Source organism: Heloderma suspectum, chromosome 7 (assembly GCF_057233095.1).
Source record: "Heloderma suspectum isolate Gila_16-S chromosome 7, 16-S_ref, whole genome shotgun sequence".
Taxonomy (NCBI): Eukaryota; Metazoa; Chordata; class Lepidosauria; order Squamata; family Helodermatidae; genus Heloderma; species Heloderma suspectum.
The window spans coordinates 5,669,505-5,694,611 of NC_139464.1; the positions used below are offsets into that span (position 1 = coordinate 5,669,505).

The following is a 25,107-nucleotide window of genomic DNA, read 5'->3' on the forward strand; positions in this document are numbered from 1 at the left end:
TTGAGAATTCTCCCGGCAATCTGAATTCTGACCTGTGATTCATCCAACCCGGCGTTTCTCATGATGTACTCTGCATATAAGTTAAATAAGCAGGGCGACAATATACAGCCTTGTCGTACTCCTTTCCCAATTTGGAACCAATCGGTTGTTCCATGTCCGGTTCTTACTGTTGCTTCTTGACCCTGGTACAGGTTTCTCAGGAGACAGGTAAGGTGGTCTGGTACTCCCATCACTTTAAGAATTTGCCACAGTTTGTTGTGATCCACACAAACAAACGCTTTAGCATAGTCAATGAAGCAGAAATAGGCGTTTTTCTGGAATTCTCTTGCTTTCCCCATGATGCAGCGAATGTTGGCGATTTGATCTCTCGTTCCTCTGCCTCTTCGAAACGCAGCTTGTACTTCTGGTAGTTCTCGGTTCACATGCTGCTGAAGCCTAGCTTGTAGGATTTTGAGCATCACCTTGCTGGCATGTGAAATGAGTGCAATTGTATGGTAGTTTGAACACTCTTTGGCATTGCCCTTCTTTGGAACTGGAATGTAAACTGACCTTTTCCAGGCTTGTGGCCATTGTTGAGTGTTCCAAATTTGTTGGCATATTGAGTGCAGCACTTTAACAGCATCATCTTTTAGGATTTTAAATAGCTCAGCTGGAATACTGTCATCTCCGCTAGCTTTGTTGTTAGTAATGCTTCCTAAGGTTCACTTGACTTCACTCTCGAGGACGTCCGGCTCAAGTTCAGTGACTGCACTATCATGGCTATCAGGGACATTCAGATCTTTCCTGTATAGTTCTTCTGTGTATTCTTTCCACCTCTTCTTAATCTCATCTGCTTCTGTTAGGTCCCTGCCTTCTTTGTCCTTTATCATGCCCATCTTTGCACAAAACGTTCCCTTGAGATCTCCGATTTACTTGAAAAGTTCTCTACTCTTTCCCATTCTATTGTTTTCCTCGATCTCTTTGCATTGTTCATTTAAGAAGGCCTTCTTGTCTCTCCTTGCTATTCTCTGGAACTCTGCATTCAGTTGGATATATCTTCCCCTTTCTCCCTTGCTTTTTGCTTCCCTTCTTTCCTCAGCTACTTGTAAAGCCTCATCAGATACCCACTTGGCTTTCTTACATTTCTTTTTCTTTGGGATGGATTGAGTTGCTGCCTCCTGAACAATGTTACAGACCTCCGTCCATAGTTCCTCAGGCACTCTGTCTGTCAGGTCTAATCCCTGAAATCTATTCCTCACCTCCACTGTATATTCATAAGGGATATGATTTAGGTCGTACCTGAATGGTTTAGTGGTTTTCCCTACGTTCTTCAATTTAAGCCGAAATTTTGCAAGAAGCAGCTCATGATCTGAGCCACAGTCAGCTCCAGGTCTTGTTTTTATTGACTGTATAGAGCTTCTCCATCTTTGGCTGCAAAGGACATAATCAATCTGATTTCGATATTGATCATCTGGTGATGTCCATGTGTAGAGTCGCCTCTTGTGCTGTTGGAAAAGAGTGTTTGCTATGATCAGCGTGTTCTCTTGGCAAAACTCTATTAGCCTTTGTCCTGCTTCACTTTGTACACCAAGGCCATGCTTGCCTGTTATCCCAGTGATTTCTTGACTTCGTACTTTAGCATTCCAATCCCCTATGATGAAGAGGACATCTTCTATTGGTGTTAGTTCTAGAAGGTGTTGTAGATCTTCATAGAACCGATCAACCTCAGCTTCTTCGGCCTCAGTGGTTGGGGCATAGACTTGAATTACTGTGATGTTGAATGGTTTGCCTTGGATTCGTACTGAGATCATTCCATCGTTTTTGAGTTCGTGCCCCAGTACTGCTTTTCCCACCCTTTTATTGACTATGAGTGCTACTCCATTTCTTCTAAGGGATTCTTGCCCACAGTAGTAGATATAATGGTCACCTGAATTAAATTCACCCATGCTTGTCCATTTTAGTTCGCTGATTCCCAAGATGTCGATGTTCAATCTTGCCATCTCATATTTGACCACCTCCAGCTTACCTTGATTCATTGATCTGACATTCCAGGTTCCTAAACAATATTGTTCTTTACAGCATCAGACTTTCTTTTCACCACCAGACACATCCACAGCTGAGTGTCCTTTCGGCTTTGGCCCAGCCGCTTCACTCTTTCTGGCGCTACTTGGAAATTCCCTCTGCTCTTCCCCAGTAGTATATTGGACACCTTCCGACCTGAGGGGCTTATCTTCTGACGTCATCTCTTTTAGCCTTGTGATACGTTCCATGGGGTTTTCTTGGCAAGAATACTGGAATGGGTTGCCATTTCCTTCTCCAGTGGACCACATTTTGTCAGAACTCTCCACCATGACCTGTCCATCTTGGGTGGCCCTGCATGGCATAGCTTATGGCTTCACTGAGTTACGCAAGCCCCTTCGCCACAACAAGGCAGTGATCCATGAAGGGGAGGACTGACTAACCCTAATATTAATATTTGGGCTTTGTGTGACAAAATAACCGTTCCACTGTAGAGTTCCACTCTATGGCTTCAGAGAGTCCAAGACATAGGTTGCATTCTCACAGAATAAGCCAGGATTCTGGAAAGTGGTGCATGCAGCCCATTCGCCCCTACTTAACTCCTCTTGCTGGTGCGACCAGGATCACAAATCAGGGTTTGTTCTTGGTTTACAAATCCTGCCTTGTTTGGGAGCAACAAGCCAAAATCCCTGGTTCAAGCAACACATTGTGGTTCCCAGGTTTGGATGACATGCTAGTGGGAGAAGCCAAACAAGAACGAACCAGCGGCTTGCACCAGCATGTAGCTTGTTCATGATAAACCAGGATTCTCCACAAATCTGGATTATAGTTCCGTGCAAATGTGGCCATAGCCTCCATTTCATCTTGTGTTGATTCCTGTAGCCAACCTGGATTGTTACTTATCTCTAGCTGTGCTTTCTTAGGAGTCAAGTAATTCCTTTCTAATTACTCCCCATTTGAGCACCATAGCAAGGGGGTTTAAATTTACTGTGGTGTTTTAAGATTGTCACTGGACTGGGAAGCTTCAGGGCTTGCCTCAAATCTACAACCCCCTCCTTTCTCATTTTGCTAGATCAGCCAAACTAGAGATCAGACATGTTGTGGGAGTATCTGAGTTGAGAAAAAAGTTCCCCGAAGCAGCATTTCAGAAAAACAGTTACGCAAATCATGAAGGTACCGTTTTAAGTTATCTATGCAATAAAGAGAGCTACTTCCTTAATTTCTTTTCAGTGGTTAGGAGTTTCCTTTTGGGGGTCATTTTCTGGACGTGGTGGCTATGTAGGACAATAATTGCTTTCATTCTATTGTGGTATTTCTCTAATTTTTCATAGATTTTTTTTCTGAGTTAAAACGGGAAGCACATTTCACTCTTATGCCTGAAAAGGGTTTATTGCTAGGGGGATCAGGATTTTGTGCAATTTTTTTGAAGTTTGAAGACTCGATGCAGGGGGACTTGGATTGGAGCTTCAGAGCTCCACTGGTAGGGGAGTATTTAGCCCTCCCAGACTTTTCCTGATTTAAATCCCCTTCTCCCCCAGTGGTGATGGTGGGGGAAATACACAAGCTACTATAGCAATTTACCATTGGACCATTGGTTATATTCCTTTATGTAAGTTTGATTGTTCTTCTGAAGGTATGGAAGTGGTCGTTCATCTTTCAACAGCAGCAAGGATGGCTGTGAATCATAAATGGAAAAAGTAAACCCACTTTTGAGACATGGCATATATAATGGTGCAGAACCTCAGGCTTGGAGGCCATATCCAGCCCATCTGGGCTTTCCCAGATGGCCCCATGCCCTTTCTCTCAGCTCCACCCCTTTTTGTTTGGTGGTTTCCCGGCTTTGCACTTTTTCCCCCATTCTAAAAGGTTGAACTGCCTCTCCGAAGGCTTAGTTACTGGCAGGAAGAGTTTTAAACTACAATATGCTGGTACTTTGGGCCTGCCCCTTTTGCCTTACCCCCACCCCTTTTGCCCTTGGCTCTGCCCACCACTGGGATGCGGCCCATGAGAGCTGCTCTGAAATGGAACTCGGTCCTCAAGCTGAAAAAGGGTTAATCACTGGTATATATGATTAAATTAACAAATATTATCAATGGTAGGGAAGGAAGGTGGATGGATAATTGATTTATTGGGAAATCAAATGTTTTTTATGAAGTTTTGGAATAAAAAAATGTAAGACGTTGCTTAACATTATATTCTACTTGGTTTCATGCAAAGAGATACTCAATGTATATCATTAATATATTTTTTTGAACCAGTACTGTTGGTTTGTTTTTGAAGGTGTTTGTTTTTAAGTAACCACAATACTTGGTTATTTTAAATTATTATCTTACTATATTGAGTTGCTATGTACAGAATAACATTGAAACAGTTTTACATAAATACTTAAATTAAAAACATGTTTGTTTTCCCTGCAGTCTGCAGTCAAGGAATTTTGTTCTGTTTATATGAAGTAGAAATATTAAATCAAAATGAATTGAAAGTGGATCAGTTAATACAGAGCTTGAAAGAAAAAGACCTGGTAAGCACATGAACTCTGGGTGAGCAATTATTTGCCTGGATTTTTGTGGATGGGCGTTTGCCAATTCTGTTTACTAATTATTCCTAGCAAGTAAACATCTGCATTACTCCAGTTTTTAAAACCTTTGTGGGACTTTATTCAGCAGATTAACATTCTTGGGATTGTTGTGATTTAATGGGTGTTGTGTGGGGGAGAAGTTGCTGCATGGATTATATAATTGTGTAGGTGATTACTTAATATGTAATAACTGTAATATTTAACCTATGTAATAACTGTTAATATTTAAGGGTCATGGTGAAAATGTGTAAACATGGAGGGCACAATCCAGCTGAAGCTGAGCAGTGTTAAGGCCCACTCATTTTGGCTGGACGAAGTGAATGAGACTTAAAACTTGCTTGACTCTGGATCATGCAGAGAGATGTTTACTTAACTTTACAATATTTCCATGTTATGGCAACTGCAAGAAAAGATCCAAACTCTTGTAAAAACTTGAATAAAAAACAATACAAGAGAAAGTTAAAAGAAGGGCAAGCAGCAAGAAGGAACATATAATGTGAGGACCCAGATTAGCAAGGTTGTTTCATGATGACTTTCTTTCTCCCCCGGTGCTTTTAGCATAGCTAAAAGTGAAAGTAAAATGTCTTGTCTATCAAACCACAGCTGTCAATACTGAAAGTGAAACCAGATTGCTTTAGAAGCATTCCCCACTTCTCTCTCTTTAAATGAATAAAAAACAGTTGGTTTGCACAGAGAGCTGGTGGTTTTTTTTTTATTTTCAGGCACAGGGTAAGCAGGCAATACAGCTGGGGTAGTGTGACTAAGGATGCTTCCAGACTTGGCTTTTTATTGTGCAATTGCACTTCTTCAATACAAGAGAAAGTTAAAAGAAGGGCCAGCAGCAACTTGAATTTTATCAGGATGAAGATGACTTCACCCTCAATCTGTAGTTTTCCCACTGCTTCTTCCATCTTTTTTCTTACCAGAAAACCGTTAAGGAAGAAAAGATGAAATACCTGCACAATGCATTTTGATTGTTAGTGCTACAAGCCCTCTGTCTGGAAGCACCCTAAGAGACTGAACTAGGTATCAGGAAGTCCCTGATTCAGGTATCACCTCCATCATGAACTCACAAGCTAGCCTTAGGCAAGCCCCTTCCCCAAATGCAGTAGCAGGATAACAGCACTAATCTTTACAGGGTTTTAAAACTTTACAGGGTTATTGTGGAGATTGCAACAAGATAAGGTGTATGAAGCACTTTGAACGCTCAAAAGTGTTCTACAGATGCTAGATAGTATTCTACTTTAGCTATTAATGAAACATTTTGAAGGTGAATCAAAAGTACACCGTGGCATTATGAAGCATGTAGGACCTGGCCCAGGGAGATCCTGGTTTGCACATAGGAAAAGTCCTGCTGGATCAGACTACTGACTCATCTAGTCTAGCATCTTGTTTCCCATTATGGCCAACCAGTTTGAATCCCCACTCTCCCAACTTTCTGTGTGTTACTCTGGAGCAGTTGCACACATTAGGTATCTAACAGACTTGACTTGGCTGTTCTGTAGATAAAATGAAATAACTCTCATGTATGGTGCCTTGAGCTCTTTGGAGATTAAAATGAATGCACAAATTTACATTATAAACATTTAACATAAATGGGAACCATAAACATTTCCTTGTTTGATCACATCAAGGTTAATTCAGAGCAGCCGTTTCTTTTCAACCAAAAATGGGTTAAATTCACCTTATTTCTCTGTGTTGTAGGCACTTGTCAAATATTTAAATGAGCGAGGGGTTCTCATCTTACTTGCCTCGTCTGCCTTGGTAAAAGAAAAAGGTAAGAATTAAAGGTCTTAAACCTGCAGTGGATTAAAAACTTTATCCATACATGCTTTTTACGGAAGAGACAAATTTCTAACATTTATCACTCCACCTGTCTCCCTGCAGATTCTGACCCAGATGAATCTACATGTCTTCAGGCCTTGTTTTTAATCTCGTCACCGAGGCCAAAGTGTTTAACAGGTAGAGCTGCTTTGCTTGGCGTACAGGCTGAATTCAGGCAACCCTTCAAGGGATCACAAATATGTGGCAGGCGCATGTGCTGTTCCTTCCCCCATCCTCCCCCATCGCAGATGGCTTCCCGCTCAGTCCAAATGGGCAAATTCTAGTTTGGAGGGGAACTACTAACCATAATTGCCCATTTGGATGTCATGCCAAACTACGGTTAATACTTATCAGGAAACAAAGTGAAGCCATGTGCAGCAGGGGAGGAGGAAGCATGCTTGCCCACAGCTAGTTCATGATGCTCCATGGGTTGGAGCATTATCTGAACTCAGCCATGGAATCTTACTTCCCCGCCCCACTTTTACATTGTCTTCAGTTGTGCTGTAGTTTGTGCCATAGTTAGATGAGTTGCAAAGCCATCAACTGCTCTGCCACAAAAGCAGCTTCAGAAATTATTGGCTTGCTATGTGATTTGACCATTAGTAGTATAACAGTATATTCATTCTGTTGCATGTAGCTTAATGGTGTGTGCATCTTATGAACTTGAGCACACTCTGGGAGAGAGCGGAGGACAGGAAGGCCTGGCGTGCTATGGTCCATGGGGTCATGAAGAGTCGGACACGACTTAGCGACTGAACAACAGCAACAAAATGTGCATCTTAGTGAAAAACTTACCATGCTGCCTTTGATTTGGCATCTGATGAAGTGGTCCATGAAAGCTTATGCCACAATGCTTTTGTTAGTCTTTAGGGCAGGGTACAAAACCTCTTTCAGCATGAGGGTCAAATTCCATTTAGGAGAAGCTCTTGGGGGCTGCATTGCAGGGGTGGGCGGGGCTGAAGGCTAAGAGGTGGGGCCAACACCAAAAAATATCAGCATAGCTCGGCTTAAAGCTCTTACTGCCAGTAACTAAGCCTTGGGAGAGGCATTTCAACCTTTTGGAATCGGGGGGGGGGGGACTGCACAGAAGCCAGGATTGGTGGTTGGGGGAAAGAGGGTGGGGCTAGTGGAAGGGCCCATGGTGTTTTGGGGAACCCCAGAGGGCACACTGGGACTCCTGCAGGACTAGATTTGTCCCCAGGGCTGGAGGTTCTACAGCCCTGCTTCAAGGTGCCACAAGCAAGAATCTCTTGTTTTTGGTGCAACAGGCTAACAAAGCTACTCCTCTGGAAATTGCTTTGAGATAAATCGCTCACAGTTATGCCATATACAGTATACAGTTGTAGCCTGGATTTTCTCTCTAGAGTAATTAGAAACTGTGAATTACGTTGAATTACTCTTCCTCCTGTCTTTCAAAACATCTAATGTGCATAGCTTATCTGGTAGAGGGGGTCGTGCACTTGCTTTTCTTTTAATTTATGTACATTTTCTTAAAACTGTATTTCTCCTTGGTAGCCAACGATTGGAAATGTGAAAGTGGGGAGAATGAGAAATCTTTGCAAGTCACCTTGGTTCTGCCAGGCCTTCGCCATGCGTTGGTAGAAGCAGCCAACAGTTCGGACAGAGGAACTCCTCCTTGTTCCTTGGTGAAGCTGCATATCCAAGAGTTCGCAAAGCTACATACGGATTTGCAGCCGACCTTTGGCAGCCTTGATAGTCTGCCCTTCTCTTTTGATCTGTTCTTAAAGAAGCCAGACCTTGATGCTCTTTCTGAAAAGTGTCCCTCAGAGTCTTTTAATCACCTGCAATTCTACCTGTCACACCCTCAAAACTATACTCTGGAAATGTCAGCAGCCATTGCTTGCTTGAATGATGGTTCCCAGTCTGCCAGCAGTGGCGGTATGCAGGATGCTGACAGTTCTTCAGGTTTAAATTTGGACTCTTTGCCTCCTGAGGGCCCTACTGAGGCCATTGAAATCAGCCGGCCCCGGCGTGCTGTGCAATTAAATCTGCCTAGCAAAGATGCTGCTGTGAAAACCAACCAGACAGGTGATCGAACTTTGCAACGATGTAAGAGGAAATCTAGCAGGCTCCTTGGGGCAAGTGCGAGGAAGAAATGGTCCCCTTTGAAGGTCCTTTGCATCATGGAGAGCAACAAAAAGCGGAAGAAAACCAGGAAGAAAAAGACAAGTCCCTCTCCCCCATCTTCTAAAAATTCAGGACCTGCAGTAAATTCTAATGAACCCACTCTTAAATTAAAAAACCTTCAGAATCCACTAAGGAGGAAGAGAGGTGAGTGCTATCTAAAACCATTTTTCTGTTGACTGATTTCCCTCAGCTAGTCTGGCCAGGGCCACATCTTAAGAACATAAGAAGAGCCCTGCTGGATCAGACCCAGGGTCCATCTAGTCCAGCATTCTGTTCACACAGGGGCCAACCAGCTGCCCATGGGAAACCCACATGCAGGATATTTGCAACAGCACCCTCCTGCCCATATTCCCCAGCAACTGGTATATATAGGTAGCATATAGCCATCAGGACTAGTAGCCACTGATAGCCTTCTCCTCCAGGAATTTGTCTAACTCCTTTTAAATCCATCCAAATTTGTGGCCATCACTAAATCTTGTGGAAGCGAATTCCATAGTTTAACTCTGCGATGTGTGAAGAAGGGCTTCCTTTGATCTGTCCTCAATCTCCCACCAGTCAGCTTCATAGGATGAACCCAGGTTCTAGTATGCTGAGAGAGGGAGAAAAATGCCTCCGTATCCACTTTCTCCACACCATGCATAATTTTGTAGACCTAGAGCGGAGGACAGGAAGGCCTGGCGTGCTGTGTTCCATGGGGTCATGAAGAGTCGGACACGACTGAACAACAACAACAAACTATGTCTCCCCTTACCCTCCTTTTCTCCAAGCTAAACAATTCCAGCTGTTGTAACCTTTCCTCATAGCGGAGATGCTCCAGCTCCTTGTTCATTTTAGTTGCCCTTTTCTGCACGTTTTCCAGCTCTACAATATCTTTTTTTAGGTGTGGTGACCAGAACTGTACACAGTATTCCAACTCTGGTCACACCACAGAGAGCTGGTTTGGCCCTTTTCTTTCTCTCTGCCACTTGTGTGTGTGTGTGTGTGTGTGTGACCACCCCTTCCACCCCTTTTCTGTCTGCCACCCCCTTTCCTGTGTGTATGTGTCACTCCTGTCTGTCTGTCTGTCTCCCAACCCCTTTTCTTTCTGTGTGTGCCTGCCACCTGTTCTCTCTCTCTCTCTCCTGCTGCCAACCGCTTTTCTCTCTCTACCACCCTTTCCCCCTCTTTCTACATGTCTGTGTGTGTGTGTGTGTGTGTCTGCGACCCCTTTTCTCTCCCTCATCTGCCACCCCCTTTTCTGTCTGTGTGTGTGGCCTTCCACTCCCACTCTTTCTCTGCCACCCCTTCTCTCGCTCTTTTTGTCTGCCACCGCCTTTTCCTTCTTTTTCCTCCTCCCCACCCAGTAGGCTGCTGGGGAAGGGACAGATTGCTCTAGCCAAGGGTCTGGACTAATCAATTGCAGAAGGCTTTTGAAATTTGGCTGAGGGTTGCAGGCTGCCTACCCCAGGGCTAACCAAAAGACATTTATGACCACTGCACTTCATTCTCATTTAAGGATTACTTATCTTTACTTGTCATGGTGCAGACCATGGGGAAGCACTTTCATGCATTTAAAAGCAGGTTGCCTCGTGTGCAAGGCAACCTTCCCCAAAGCAGCCTTCCCCCACATGGACCCTCCAGATGTGTGAAACTGTGGCTGGCTGGGGGTTGCTGGGAGTTGTAGTCCAACACACCTGGAGGGCACCAGGTTGGGGAAAACTGGTCCACAGTTATCCGTGCTGTAGTAACATCTGAGCTTCATTCATTCCTGTAATGCGTTATACATTGGGTTGCCTTTGAAAAGTCTTCAAAAACTTAAAGTGGTACAGAATGCTGCAGCCAGGTACTTGATGGGGGCTGGCTAGTGTGATCATACCATACATCTTCTTAAAAGAGAAGAAGATCTCCCAGTTTGTTGCTGGACACCTTACAGACTGCTGATGTTGCTATTTAAGGCCCTAGAATAGGGGTCCCCAACCTTTTTGGACCATGGGCACATTTGGGAATTTGAGAAACTGCTGTGGACACGACCACAAAATGGCTCCCACAGAGATTGTGGCTAGTCACATAATGGCTGCTGTGGGGGCCTGGTCAGTCAAAAGTGAGCTAAAGAGGTGGTGCAGCAGAGAGAAGTAGTGAGGCTAGTGGCTGGGTGGGAGGGAAAATAGCAAGGCAAAGGCATAGAGGGGAGAGAAAGAGCAAGTCTAGAGGCTAGAAAGGGAAAGAAAGAAGGCTAGGGATGGGTAAGGGAGGAAAGGGTTTGTGGGGAGAGAAATAGTGGGGCTCAAGGCTGGGAGTGAGGAGAGAGAGCAAAGGGGAAAGGTTTGTGTGGGCAGAAGAAGATTGGGTGGGGCCAGAAAGCACCCTTTCCTTCTCTGCCTGCCCACCAACAGCTGATGTGCAGCAGGCTCAGGAGCAGGAAGGAGAACTTGGCGCCCTAACATTTTTCAAGATTATTCAAAAAAATTTTTTTTGGAAGGGGGCAGGGAGTGGAGAGCTTCATGGGCACTCTTGGAGGTTCCCATGGGCACTATCTTGGGGACTGCTGCCCTAAAAACTCTGGGACCAGGGTTTCTGAAGGACTCTTTGCTTCCATAAGAACGTGCTCTGCAGCTGAGATTGTAGTCCTACCCTTGGAGTTAGGCTGACAGATACCAGAGAGGGGGCAGGGGTGGCTTTTTCTGTAGTTGTGCCCTGACTCTGTACCTCCCTCCCAAGCTACATCTGCCGGGTGCTGCCTTTACTGTATTTTAGGCACCAGGCAAAAGTATCTCCTGTACACTAAGCTTAATTTGATTTGTTTGGTGGTGGTAGTTTTGTTTATTTTTGTTTTTTAATACTATGCTTTAAAAGGAATGTTTTACTGCTCCTTTTATAGGTGTGTATGATGATGCACTCTTGCTTTTTAAAAAAAAACTGTTTTATTATAATGTCTAATATTTTGTGGGATGCCATCAGTTGCAGAAGGGTAGTGTGATAAACTGGTATGTCTGCACCTCCAACTCTGCGAGGTAGGACAGACTGCAAGACACCCTTTTGCCTATATGCCTTAGAGGTGGCACCAGCACTTCTCCCATCTCTTTTAAGTACCCTGCCCACAAGAGAAGACAGGCATATGGCTTTTATATGGAGAAGGATCGGCCATATTTTCAGAGCTTCCTTTAAACTCCTTAACAACCTTGTTAGAATGTTTACCAAGCAGTCCAGCATATGGCTGCTATCAATGGCTACTAATCCAGATGGCTCTATGCTACCTCCAGTATCTGCCTATGTACACTAGTTGCTGGGGAACATGGGCTGGAAAGTGCTGTTGCACTCATGTCCCGCTTGTGGGTTTCCTGTCGACAGTCGGTTGGCCCCTGTGTGAACAGAATGCTGGACTAGGCGGACCCTTGGTATGATCCAACATGGCTCTTGTATTCTTACCAGTAAGGCCAGTCCAAGCTAGGCAACACGATAAAACCAGTTCCAGTTTCCAATCCAATATATTTATTAAAGAACCAAGCAGAGAAGTTGAGAAATAATCAACTGCTTTTTAAAATCAAATGAAACATCAAACCTAGCTCATTAAATATTACTTATCAAGATCCTAAGAGTAACTCACCAAAGCAGCTTACCTGGGACTTCCTGGAGTAGTTAGGCTGATGTGGCTTCTTTGCTTTCCACTCACAAGCAAAGATCACCTCAAAAGAGCCCAAGTATTTCTATGGGGCTGAGGAGTTCCCAGGGAGGGAAATGCAAACTGACCAATCAATAGCTTGGTTGCATCCCCCATAGGTTGGTCATGCATCCCCCAGGTGATTTCTATTGTACTTCTTTTACATAAGCCGAGTTATGGGGGAGGGGAATGGGAAGCTGGAGGGAATATAGAGATGTAAATGTTGGGGTCTGTTGCAGCCTTGCCAGGCGTGTCCTGTTCTTTGTTCTGGCAGTGGTTGGGGGGTTGATTGGTTGGTCACAGGTGGCATGTAATTTTTAAAAACAAGGATGGTCCATATATACTGTTTTCTTTGATTGAGTAATGGATTTGTAATTCAATGAATGAATGAGTGGCTTGGGTTTTGTTAATATCTGCAGTAAATAATGATCATTTTTAAAAGACATGAACTAGGGGCTGAATATGCAGAAGGATTTTTATAAGTGTTGGTACAAGTAAGGGCTCTTCTGCTCTCTGAGCATGGGGTGTGTCATCTTTGGATTGGGCCAGCATTAATGTAGATTATGAGTTCTCTGGGGCAGGTCTGTATTACTTCCTTATACTGTGCCTAATGCTCTGTTTGGTGGTTTAATAAATGCGAAACAGTAATGCTAACGGCTGGACGCCTCCTCTAAAAAGGCTTTTGTTTTCCCAAGGTGCTGAGGTTTTGTCTGCAGAATTTGTGCAGAGAACCAGGTGTGAGTCAGCCTCGAAAGGCACATCCACTTCTGAGAGCCTTGGTGGTCTGGAAGAAAAAAAGCGCCGGCTCTTGAAACACAAAAAGGGTACAGAAAAGGTTAAAAGTGAGGAGAAAATGGACACAAGGAGGCAAAGTAAGATCATGATGCTTGAATTCTGGAGATCCTGTTTTTGGGGATGGAGAGGGTTTCAGGACCTCCAGTGGTGGCAGCGGGGCAGAGCCCAAAATGGGTGAAGATGAAACGCTCTTTAATCCCTCCTCTGCCTAGAGTTAACTGTGGCAGAGGTGCTGCCCATGTTCTCCCCTTATGCACCTTAGCCTTTCTCGCCCTTGTGAGAATCAAAGCTGAAGAGTGAGCACCTGATCCTGCAGAAAAAAGGAATTCTCTTGAGGCCTCTTGCTGTTGTTAACACTGGAGAGGAGGGACTTAAAGAGCTCCTTGACTGGAACATAAGAGTCATGCTGGATCAGCCCAAAGGCAGAAGTAAACATCACAGAGATGGAAATGAAAGAGAACTTGATTCCATGAGAATACTTTTTATTATGCCAATATGTCAATACCATTCCTGCATTCACAAATCCACAAAACCAGCAAGTTGAAGTTCAAAATTTTCTCAAATGTTTTAACTAATCCTAAAAGTGATCTCCTTTAAGAACAGCTTCAAAGTGGTCTTCACCAGCTTGGTTGCCGTAGTGTTGTACAAGGCATATTGCTGTGTACCTCAAACCATTCTTGCAGATACATGTGAGCACTGTGCAAGATTGCTTGCATCTGCAGAACAAAAGAACTTAAGGAGAGCCCTGCTGCATCAGACCAGGGTCCATCCAGTCCAGCATTCTGTTCACACAGTGGCCAACCAGCTGCCTGTGGGAAGCCCAAAATTAGAACATGTGTTCAGTAGGACCATCCCACTCGTGTTCCCTGACGACTGGCATGCTGCCCCGAATACTGGAGATCATATATAGCCATCATGGCTAGTAGCCACTGACAGCCCTATCAGCTTGGCTGATGAGGGGATGAGTCAGTGTGTGGAGCCAAGGTGGCTGGCCTCTTGAGCCCTTTCTGAATTCAGAGCTGTTCAAAATTCTTTTATAGTGAAGGTTCCAGGGAAATGACAGCTACCTGTGTTTGAATGGATTTATCTCTATTTATTGGTTGATATTAGCCTTTCTATTCTGCCCATTCTCTTAAGAGCTTAATGCAGTGTACAAGTCTCCCCCCATTTTATCCTCACAACAGCCATATGACGTAGGTTAGGATGAGAGAGAGAGAGAGAGAGAGAGACTATCACAAGGTCACCCAGTGACCTTCATGGCTGAATGGGGATTCTGAATTCTAGCTTGATGTTCCATCCACTACAACAGATTAGCTTTCAGAAATTAGTGTGGGATGCCACTTTTTCCATGTTCAACTACATTAGAAGCCTGTTCTGATGCTTATTCTTTTTCTTATGCAGTCACAAGGAAAAGCACCCGTCACAGTATGGATGACACCCCGTTGGAAAGTCAGCAGGAGGTTGGTGATGAGAACGATCCTGTGGGTGAAAGAACAGCGACTCAGGATGCTTGCCCAACTCTGAAAAGGGAAGAATGCGATTCCCACGCCTTGAACATGTTGGCTGATCTAGCGCTGAGCTCCTGTAACTCTCCCTTGGTCAGTAACAGCAACAAGCCTTCCTTGCCCTTCAGCCCATCGCGGGAGCACCGCCGCCTGCAGAGAGGGAAGCCTTTGCAGAAGTCTTCTGACCATGAATATCACAGAGCCACGAAAAAATGGAAAGGTTCTTCCCGTTCCAACAGAACTTGCCGAAAGTCCCTTTTGTCTCCTGGGCAAAGTAGTCTAAGTTTGGAATCTCCTTCTAGCTCTCAAGAGAGAGGCCATGTGAGTTCTAGTAAAAATGGGAGCACGAGACCTGATCCAGCTAAGCCCCACACAGTGCTTCCAAAGGAGGCTGGGGATCTTTCTGACTCAAGCATGCACTCTCTGATTTCCTCTGAGCACTCGTACGCCTCTTTGGTATCCGAGTCTTTGAAGAAAGGAGTGCTGGGTTCTCCCAGCTCTAAGAATGGGGTGAAGAATACTAAATCAGGGCCCTTGGTTGGGAAAGTACTGCCTTTCCGGCACCAGCAGAACATTTGCCACCCACACAAACAATTTAAGAACTACATGCCGTTCATGCGCTCCACAGTCATGACTGCGAGGTTGAAGGATGACTTCTCCAAGTCCCATAAAGTGGCCTTTTGCGACAAAACTGTTAAAGTTACTTTCCAGTGGGAGACAGAATACCTGTTCAGTTTAGATAGCAAATACACTAATGATTCCTTGGAGAAAACGGTGATTCGGGCTGTGCATGGGTAAGTGATTTTCAGATTTGGAAAGATAAGCCCTAATGTTGTTCTGAGCCAGCATAGGGCCCGGTTTTGTTGTACATCACCTTCACTTGTCCTATTTGTCCAGTTCTAAAAATGCTGAGCCCACAGAAGTGTTGTTGGGGAGGGGGCAAGGAAGCTGGTCCAGGAAGGAGGGCATAGAGAGGGGCTGTGTGTCCTCTCCAAGGTCAGGAACCATAGAGTGGAGAACAAGGGTAACTAGAGCTGTGTCCTTGAGTACCGTGGGCCAATCACAGGGAGCAGACAAATTGTTCTGACAGGGCCACTGTGAGCCATGATATCTGGGGTCCCCGGTGTGGTGCCCATGGGTACCTCCCTTGATGCTCCCTGCCTCTCCTGATTTTTAAAGTTCTTGGGCAAATTACTTTTCTTTTAGCCTCACCAATTTGTCTTCTGGGAAACTGGTGTTTTGTGACTGGACATGGCAGCCATTTTGCAAATGGGGAACCCCCCTCCCCCATGGCAGCTGTTCTGTAAGAGCACCCATGACACTGTCTCAGAATTCCAAATGTGCCACCAAAGGTTGGGGAACCCTGCCTGATATGCTCTCTGGGCTTGATTCTCCTTTCCTGGCTCTGCCCGCTTCTCAAGGAACTCAGAGCCTTAAAGGGGTAGTCCTCTGGCCTGAGGCCTCTCTGCTGTTTCCCACTGGGTGGGTTGCCTGCATTGGGGGGCAAGTTCTGAGGAGCATGAGATCCATGCTGTTGAGGATGCTGGTTCTTTGGGGAATGTGGCTTGGGGGTTGCTGCCTCTGGGAGTCTCTAGCTCGTTGTTTGGAGCGTCTCTGGGGTCTGCACCACTGACCTCCTGACCAAGCTTGCTCCTATCCTCTTGTGTCAGTGTCCAAGTCACTCCTCGTGGTTGGGGTCATGGCAATATTCTTCAATGGAATGTTTCCCAGCATCTCCAGTTAAAGCGAGGGGGACAGATTTTGGCAACGAGTCGCTACGAAGGCTTACTAAGGGCAAATGTAGCTTGTTTTCAAACAAGCTAAATTTGTCCTTAATAAGCCTCTGTAGCAGCTTTCCACTGAAGACCAATAGCAAACCGCAGGGTTTTTTTTCCTTTTTTGTCTCCTGCCACATACCAGCAGTGTGCCTGTGGCAGCAGGGAACAAGGAGTGGCAAGGGTGTTACGCAGGCTGTAGGGTGCGTGTTGCCCACCCTGATAGTAGATCTGATCTACCTTGTTCTCACCCTTGTTCTGTTGCATCACCTCTCATTCCCCCAGCCAGATACCATGCCTGCCTGTCTAAGTTATCAACTTCAAACATTTTTAAAAGAAAGCTACGTGCTAGAGAGTCAAACCTACACAAAGAATGAGAAAGAAGCCATGTATTGGAAATGAAGAAGAAACTAAGGGCATCAAAATAAGCATAGACTCCTATTGTACAGTTCAGGATATTAAAAACAACACCACCTATTCCCTGTTAGGCGAGGGAATGTAGCTCAGTGGTAGAACACATGGTTGGCGTGCAGAAGGTCTCAAGTACAGCTTTTGGCATCTCCAGTCTGTCTGTCCCCCCACAAAAGATCATGTAGCAGGTTGTGTCTGAGACTTTAAAGAGCCACTGCCAGTCACAGTAAGCAGTATGGGGCTAGATAGACTAATAGTCTGCCCTAGTATAAGGCAGCTTCTTATGTTCTTATCGTTCAAACTGTTTAGTGACAACTTTTCCTTCTAAGCTCCTCCCGTAGATTTTTCATAGAAAACAATTGATCTAAATAGAAAATGCTATCTATATCCTGTGGCTTCACATTAGAGGACAGGAAACACTGATTTTAAAGATCTGTGTTGGTTTAAAGTTAGTGGTGAAAGCTCAAACAGAAGTTGGATTGGATAAGCTGAATCTGAGCAGGGCTGAATGATCTTTGCTTGAGATGCAGAGTTAATATACAATTTTGCAGAGTTAATATATATATTTTGGAGATGCCCTAAAATTACAAACTATAGTAATTCAATTGTGGATGGAATTAAAAGCCTGACAGGATATGCCTTCCTTTTCTATCTAAATGTTATTTGATTTATTTTGTTTTGTTATGTTGGATGTATTATTCTCCCTGAGGATTTAGAAATGATCATCATCCATTTACGAACAGCAGCTCAAATAGCCATAAACTACACATGGAGAAAAAATTAATAAGAGCCGTTCTGGATCAGACCAAAGGCCTACCTAATCCAGCATTCTGTTCATGCTTTCTGTCCAAAGGGGTGAACCAAATTTTAAAAGCACACACACGAACAACATACCATTAATTTTTTAAAAGGAGCAACATTCAACCATAAAATAGAATGAAGTTTTTCTCATTTACAAGGCTTGTAAGAATAATAGGAAAAAAAGATTTTATACCCCCAAAAGACTTTTCTATAATTTCAGCAGTGGTACCACCACTGAGAAGACCCTGTTCCAGGCAGCCACAGGCTGAATCTCTCTAATGACTGGTATCTAGGGGGATGAGAAGGTATATATAGAAGAAGGCACTTCTTGGCACATGTGGGGCTTAAGATGAATAAGACTGAAGTGATGTGTTGTAATTTTATCCACTCAGCTAGAAAAACTTAAAACGATAAGATCACTCAAAGACAAGTTCCCCTGTGTTTTTTTTTCTTTTTCTCTAGGCCTTGGGATGTCAGCCGGTCAGATGATCTGGAAGAAATGAAGCTCATACTTCATATGTGGGTGGCTCTGTTTTATAGCAAGCCAATCAAATCTCCTACAGTAAGGAAAGTGGTTGAACATAGTAACCCTGCCAAATATGTATCGCTGAACAGTGTCGTGGATCCTTTGGAACTAATTGACGACTGCGAGGGACCTTACAGTTTGGAGAAATGCCCTGCAGACTCTCTATCCGATGCTAACCAGACACCCAGCGAAGTGGAAGAGAGAGCAGTTTCTCCCTCTGAGAAGCCCCTCTCTTGTAATGAATTGTCCTCTACGAATTGCCTAGAGGATGAAGCGCCCCTTGTTAACCCTGAGGAACCCAGTTATCTGCCTTTGAAGGAAGAACAGTTCCACACGACTGCCAGCAATTCTGAAGATACCGTGCATTCCTTTGATAAGGTAAGACTTTGGTAGAACAGCCAGGGCCAGCTGTCAGGGCTAAGACATACGTACCTATCAAGGGCCAGGAGTCATTTACAAGTGATTTGACAATGTAATAAACTTGGCACCATTTATTTATTTATTTATTTATTTATTTAATTTCCATACAGCCCAATAGCTGAAGCTCTCTGGTCGGTTCACAAAAAGTAAAACCAAATGGCGCACAATAAAACAATTTAAAATATATAGAACATTAAACCAAACGCCATACAATATGACAATACAACCACAATAAAACCTAGCGGCAGTGCAGGAATTTAAAATACAGATTTAAAACAGCAAAGCTAAAAGTCTAGAATGTTAAAATGCCTGGGAAAATAAAAAGGTTTTCACCTGGCGCCGAAAGGAATAAAATGTAGGTGCAATAAGCACTTTTTAAGCCTTTATTTAGCAATAAAGGCTTAAGGATTATAGAGCAAAGTTGGCATATCGCATACAAAAACCTAATTAAGATTTAAGCTTAAGGCCTGGAATCTCTCACAGTTTTGACAAAGATGTTCCTTAGGAGTGAAACTTTGGGTAAAGTTTCTAATGCATCTTGACTAATGTTTTTTGTAGGCCTGCTAGTGGCCAGAAAAAAAACTGCTTCAGGGGCTAGATCTGGGTCACGTGCTGCTGACTGTGACCATCCGTGGCCTAGGCCAGCGCTGTAGAACCTGCGGGCTGCATGCAGCCCTTGGCCACTCCCAGTGCAGCCTGTGGAGCTGGGCTGCTGGGAAAGGAAATGCTGCTATTCCAGCGCTGCTGTTAGTGCTGGAACAACAATCTTGCAGAAGCCTTGAGGCTTAGGCCACGTAATGAAGAAAAGGACAAAGCAAGCTAACATGTTGCCTGTAGCACAGACATGCTTGAGAAAGAGCCAGGATAGAAGAAGAGCCTTTTCTTTCTCACTTTAGTAACTGGAGGTCTCTTCTGTGATGCTTCTGCGGTGGCGGCCTTGGCTGCTTCCTAAGGAAAAACTAGTTTGGTTAAGAACATCGGAAGAACCTGCTGGATCAGACCAAAGCTCCATCTAATCCAGCATTCTGTTTTCCTACAGTTGCCAACCAGAGGCCTCTGGGAAGCCCAGAAGTGATCACTAGCTCCCACTCTTTCTCTCTAGCAGTTGGTATTCAGCGGCATATGGCCTGAAACATGGAGGTTACCTGGAGCCATCTTGGTTGATAGCCACTGATTGGCCTACCCTCCATGAGTCCTTGTGGGCTTTCCATAGGTTTCTGGTTGGTCACTGGAAAGCACTATGCTGGACTAGATGGACCTTTTTGTATGATCCAGCAAGACTCTTCTTATGTACAGCCAATTTCTCCAAATTTTCATGGACATTGGAACATAGGAAGTTTCCTTATACTGACCATCTAACTGAGTATTGCCGACACGGATGGGCAGCGGCTCTCTCAAGTTTTCAGGGATGGGTCTTTTCCAGCCCTACCTGGAGATGCCGGGGATTGAACCTGGGACCCTCTGCATGCAAAGCTATGGCCCTCTCAGGCCCTACTGATTTTCATTATTTAGCTTATTGCTTGTATTTCTGCAGCAATAGTTTCTCAATAATTGCACATTCCACAGAACTTGATTTCTCTTTTTCAAAGAAGATGGGAAAAGTCAGTGAAGATGGAAAATGAAAGAAATGCGGTGGGAATGGTAGGAACTGGTATTTATACAGGTTGGATCATGGCACAGGGAGATGTTCTTCTCAATATTAAATTGGTCAGGGCCCTATTGTCAGAATAGTGCATTAGAACAGGGTGGCATAACAGTAGAGCATGGCACTTGATAAAACCCCCCTTTTTGCTACCTACCTGGAACTGAAAAAAATGAGGCTTGCCCCTCTCAGGCCATAATGCATGGCTAACAGCATTTTGTTTGGGAGGGCAACAGATTGTGGCAGCCTGTTCTAGAATCATCCTATTCAAGTAAGTCTTGAAGGAATTGGAAGGGTGGAAGAGGCTGGAATGGTTCAGCCCCAGGCAGAAGGTGTTCTAGTAATGCCTGGTAAACATTTGCACTGTTTTGTAATTGTGTTTTGACTGTTCTCAGATAGCTGGCAGATTTTAAAAACTCTAGAGATTTTGTCTGTGGCTATGTGAGTGTCTCTGAACATTTGAATCTTGAACATTTTCAGGTGGTGGCTGGAAAGGAACCTGAAGAAGAGTTCTTGCTGGATCCTGTTCTCTCCGGTGAAAGCCCAAACATAAACTCATCTGATGAACACAGTAACGGGTGCTCAAGGTCTTGGGCGTACAGAACTGATGCGGTGGCAGAAGCAAGTCGAGCTGTTAACATAGTTGAAGCTTCCCAAAGTGACGCTGCTGCCATATGTGCTGACCCTCCAGAGAATTCATCAGGCAAACAGCCTGTAGCAAGCAACAAGGCTGCCGTTTCTGTGGGGAGTTGGGAAATAAACAGTGCCACTCCTTCTGCAGAGGGGAAGGAGGACAACCTCCAGAGTAGTGGTGCTGAATTACTACATATGTCTAAAGGAGTGTGGTTAGAAGCAAACACTGATTGTAGAGAAGATGATAGTCCTTGCCAAGAAGTGAGAGAGTCACAGGATCTCCCCATGGATGAGGAAGATGCAGATGGAGAGAGCGTGGAGTGGGAATCCATCGATCTCGCTCTTTCAGAAAGCAATGATGCTGACATGGAACCCCGAGATGTGGACCTGGATCAAGAGAATGAAGAATTTCCTGTGGAAAGCTGCATGACAGAAGAGAGAGAAGCAGCCAGTGTGTGTGACTTGGCATCATCAGGTTGTGACAGCCAATTCAGTTCTGTAACATCACCATCTATAGTTTCTATCCCTGATAGTCAAGAAGAGCCTATAGATTCAGACCGAAATTCTGCATCTCTAAACCAAATGGATTTGGTTGAGGGTTTCTGCCTTTTGGAGGAAGATGTGGTAGACAATTTGGTTGATTTGGTCCCACAACAGGATAGCCCTGTACATCAAATAACCCTTGATGAAGTAGCTGAATTGCCAGGGATTGATAACACGTTTGTTTCAGCCAAAGATCCCATATCTCCAAACCAAATGGATGTGGTTGCAAACTCCTGTATTTCCCAGGAAGATAAAGGAATCCTCTTGGCAGATTCAGCTTCTGTACAAGCTTCTGAATTGTTCCAACTACAGAATGATATGGCAACTCAAGGAGAATCAGTAGGGAGCAAAGATTCTCCTGTATCCGTGAAAAATCCCGTATTTCCAAACCCAGTTGATTTGGTCAATATTTCATGTGTTTCCATGGAAAATAAAGGAATCAATCTGGCCGATTCGGTTTCAGGGCACGCTAACCCTGTTCATCAAACAACTCCTAATGAAGTAACAGAATTGCCAACGAACCAGGAAGACTCTGCAGAATCAGCCAAGCTTCATGTATCTCCACCAAATCTAATGGATTTGATTGAAGATATTTCCCAGGAATCCATTCACCTAGCTGATTCAGCACCACTGCAAAGTTCCGAACAGTGCCAAGTACAAAACAATATGGCAACTCAAGGGGAATCTTCAGGAAACCAAGAAGATACTGTTGTATCAGCCCAAACTCTTGCACCTGAAAAAGGAACAGATTTGGTTCAAGATTCCTGTGTGCCCCAAGATGAGGAAGGAATCCACCTGGCTGATACAGCTCAGTTACAGGCTAGTCCTGTCCATCAAACAAAATCAAATGAAGTAGCAGAATTGCTAGGAAACCAAGAAGATGCTGCAGTATCAGCCAAAAATGCTGCGCTTCTAGAGGAAACAAATGTGGCTGAGGCTTCCTGCACGCTCCAGAAAAAGAAAGTAATCCACCTGCCTGACACAGCTCTGTTGCATGCTAATGAACTATACCAAGTACAGCACAGCACAGTCCCTCAAGAGGGGCTGAAGACCAGACAGACGGAAGAATCGTTGAATGACTCCCAAAGCAAAAAAGAATACCAGAGCTTGGGGTTGGATGATATGGAGCTTGATGCTAACTCTGAAAATAAACGATTTTGTGTCAAAGGGGAGAATACTGAAGTCTCTTCTTTAACTCAAGAAGTAGCATCTGATGATGGTAAGATAAATCAGCTTGAAGTTACTGTATCTGAAGATATCAAATCTGTCCTTTCTGAATTGATAGACACTGTGAGTGCCATGGCTGTGGAGAGTGAAGAAACCTGTGCTAAAGAGAATCCAGATTTAAATTGGATTAGTTCTATAACCCTGGATTGTGTGACCCCTCCTGAGAGTGATGAGGAGAGTTGTACAACTGACCATCTTGCCCATACTAACCCAGCATGGATAACTAATGAATGTTTAGAGCAGCGTAGCATCTTCGTTGGCCAAGAGAGAGCAACTTCACAAGGGCAGTATCCTTTGGTGCTGCATGGCAGTGTGAGATCTGGTCAAGTGGATGTGTTTGAAAGAAAGTCTCTTCAAGAGAATGAAGCTGCCTCTGCTGCCTTGGATTTCCTTCCAAGCCCTTGTTGCACAGAGTGGGCAAAGACGGGCACAGCAAGCCTAAAATGCAGATCTCCACTGGCTCAAACAGCTGCATCAGCAAGGGATGATGATTCCACTGCTTCCGTGTTGTATGAAGTTGACCTAGGGCAAGCTAGCCATGAAAGATCTGTGTCCCAGGGGGAAGACCAGTTTAGGGAGGCCCTTTGTACAGAAATCTTGCCCTTTGTGCCAGCAGAATGTCAGACAGAAGAATCTGATGAACTTACGCATGAAAACACAAGAGAGAGTCTGGGGGGTCCTGAAGATGCTCTGCATGGAGACACAAGAGAGAGTCTGGGGGGTCCTGAAGATGCTCCAGCCGAAGATGCTCCACCCACTGAAGCTACAGGTATGAATATGAATTGGGAAGATGAGTCTTTTTCTGTCGATGGTGACCAAGAGCTTGTTGGAGATCCGTATGACAGAAGTAAGTCCGATTCTTGTTTTATGAGATCCGCTGACTCATCAGGAGCTATGGTAGCTAATTATGTCTGTGACTTGAACTTCGAGGAAGAGATCTGTAAGGGTGGTGACTGGGCTTACGTGGAAAATAAGGAGAGAGTGTCTGGTATTGAGCCTGAGGCTATGAAACGTGACTGGCATTTTATGTTGAAAGAAGGTGATAGGTCTGTACCATTTTCTCTTGATACTGGCCATGAGCCAGGGCTCCTAAAAGATTATATAAACTTTTCTGTAACCAAGAAGCACAAAGAAAAAACTAGAACTTTTCACTCTTCCAAGAGGCATGACAGTTTCACAGGAGACCTGGGATTTATAAACTCCTTGAATAGGACTTGGAGAATTTTGAATGACCCTGTTCAAAACACTTTAGATATGGAGTGTTTGCGTTTCCATTACAAGATAAAACAAATCCTTAAGAATCCACAACATTCTACCTCCACTGACACATTGACAAAAGAGTTTTCACCTCAGGTAATAGCAGAAACATTACCATTGAGAAAGGTACCCGAGATTCCTGCTTTGAGTCCACCACCCAGAAGTAGAAGTCCACTTCTAGTAACTATCGTGAACCCAGGCCCGAGGCCCAGTGCCTCTCTTCGGTACCCAAGAAGCAGCAGATATGGTGAATCCTTTGAACCTCCTCCTCTGGCTTCCACACAGGATTCAATCAGCAAAGCTGCTAGATTTAAAAGTCAAGGACAGGGCTCAACTACTCCTTTCCATCTCAACAAATTAACTTACAATAATAAGCTAAAAGATTTCCGAGGAGATATCTCGGTCATTATGGACGAGTTTGCCGAGTTAAGCAGGGTGATGACCCTGGACAACAGGCAGACGAGTATCAAAGGGAGAGATCCAAATACTACCTCAGAAGATGCTCCAGAGAAAAGATGTTCATCCTTGCCTAGGCGGACAACATCCTATGAGCACCTGTTCGATGAACTGAGCAGCACACTACATTTCAGACTTAAAAATGTTGCCCAGGAAGCATGCAAAAAACCCTACGCATACTACCTGATGGAAACGGACGACGATCCTTTCTTTGGGAGAGTAAAGGTAAAAATGTTGGCTTTTAAGTTTCTATGAGGTTTTAAGCACTTGAGAAGTAACAGGCTGCAACAGAATTGTAATGCTTGTTGGGTCCAGTAGAGATGAAACCTGGCTCCCTGCAAACTTAAGCAAAAGCATCAAACAGGGAAAAATCCAAAAACGCCACTGAGTGTGGACTGTAATAATAATTTATTTATTGTGCTGATCTCTAAAATACTTGTGGACTGTAAAAATTATTTATTTATTATGCAGATCTATAAAAACGCTCTACGTGTTTCGAGGCTAGGTCTCTTCCTCAGGAGCAAGTGATCTGTTTAAAATATATAAAAATATATGTATTTTTGTTGTATAGTGAAGTTAACATACAATTATTAAAAATCTTAAAAATTAGTTCTCAACCACAATATTTAGAGCAACTTTTCTTTACACCACATACACTTGATAAAAACCATACTCTTATCATATAGTAGCGGGGAGTGAGACTTACTTATATTATTCTTTCTATTAAATCTAATAATTATAAAACAGCATATATGCTTCAATTTAATACTTGCAAACAGCGTTATTTCAACTAGGATAGGTTTTATAAAAAGAGCCTTCAGTGTGATGGCCCCCTTCCTGTGGAATTCCCTGCTTTTAGAGGTCAGGCAGGCGCCAACATTGTGTTCCTTCCGGTGCCTCCTGAAGATGTTGTTATTTCAAGTGGCCTTCC

At 44.1% G+C, this 25,107-nt stretch overlaps 1 protein-coding gene across 3 annotated transcripts in view; it reads left to right on the plus strand.

Moving 5' to 3' along the window:
* The window catches only part of TASOR2 (transcription activation suppressor family member 2), a 65,126-nt gene that overhangs the window by 19,333 nt on the left and 20,686 nt on the right, over positions 1-25,107 (plus strand). For all 3 annotated transcript variants that reach the window (XM_084809004.1, XM_084809003.1, XM_084809005.1), the window contains exons 6-14: positions 3,071-3,171; positions 4,416-4,519; positions 6,281-6,353; positions 6,464-6,538; positions 7,916-8,692; positions 12,881-13,057; positions 14,382-15,279; positions 17,935-18,376; positions 20,541-24,401. In XM_084809004.1, coding sequence (XP_084665130.1) covers positions 3,071-3,171; positions 4,416-4,519; positions 6,281-6,353; positions 6,464-6,538; positions 7,916-8,692; positions 12,881-13,057; positions 14,382-15,279; positions 17,935-18,376; positions 20,541-24,401 — 6,508 coding nt within the window. The remainder of the gene's footprint in view (positions 1-3,070; positions 3,172-4,415; positions 4,520-6,280; positions 6,354-6,463; positions 6,539-7,915; positions 8,693-12,880; positions 13,058-14,381; positions 15,280-17,934; positions 18,377-20,540; positions 24,402-25,107) is intronic.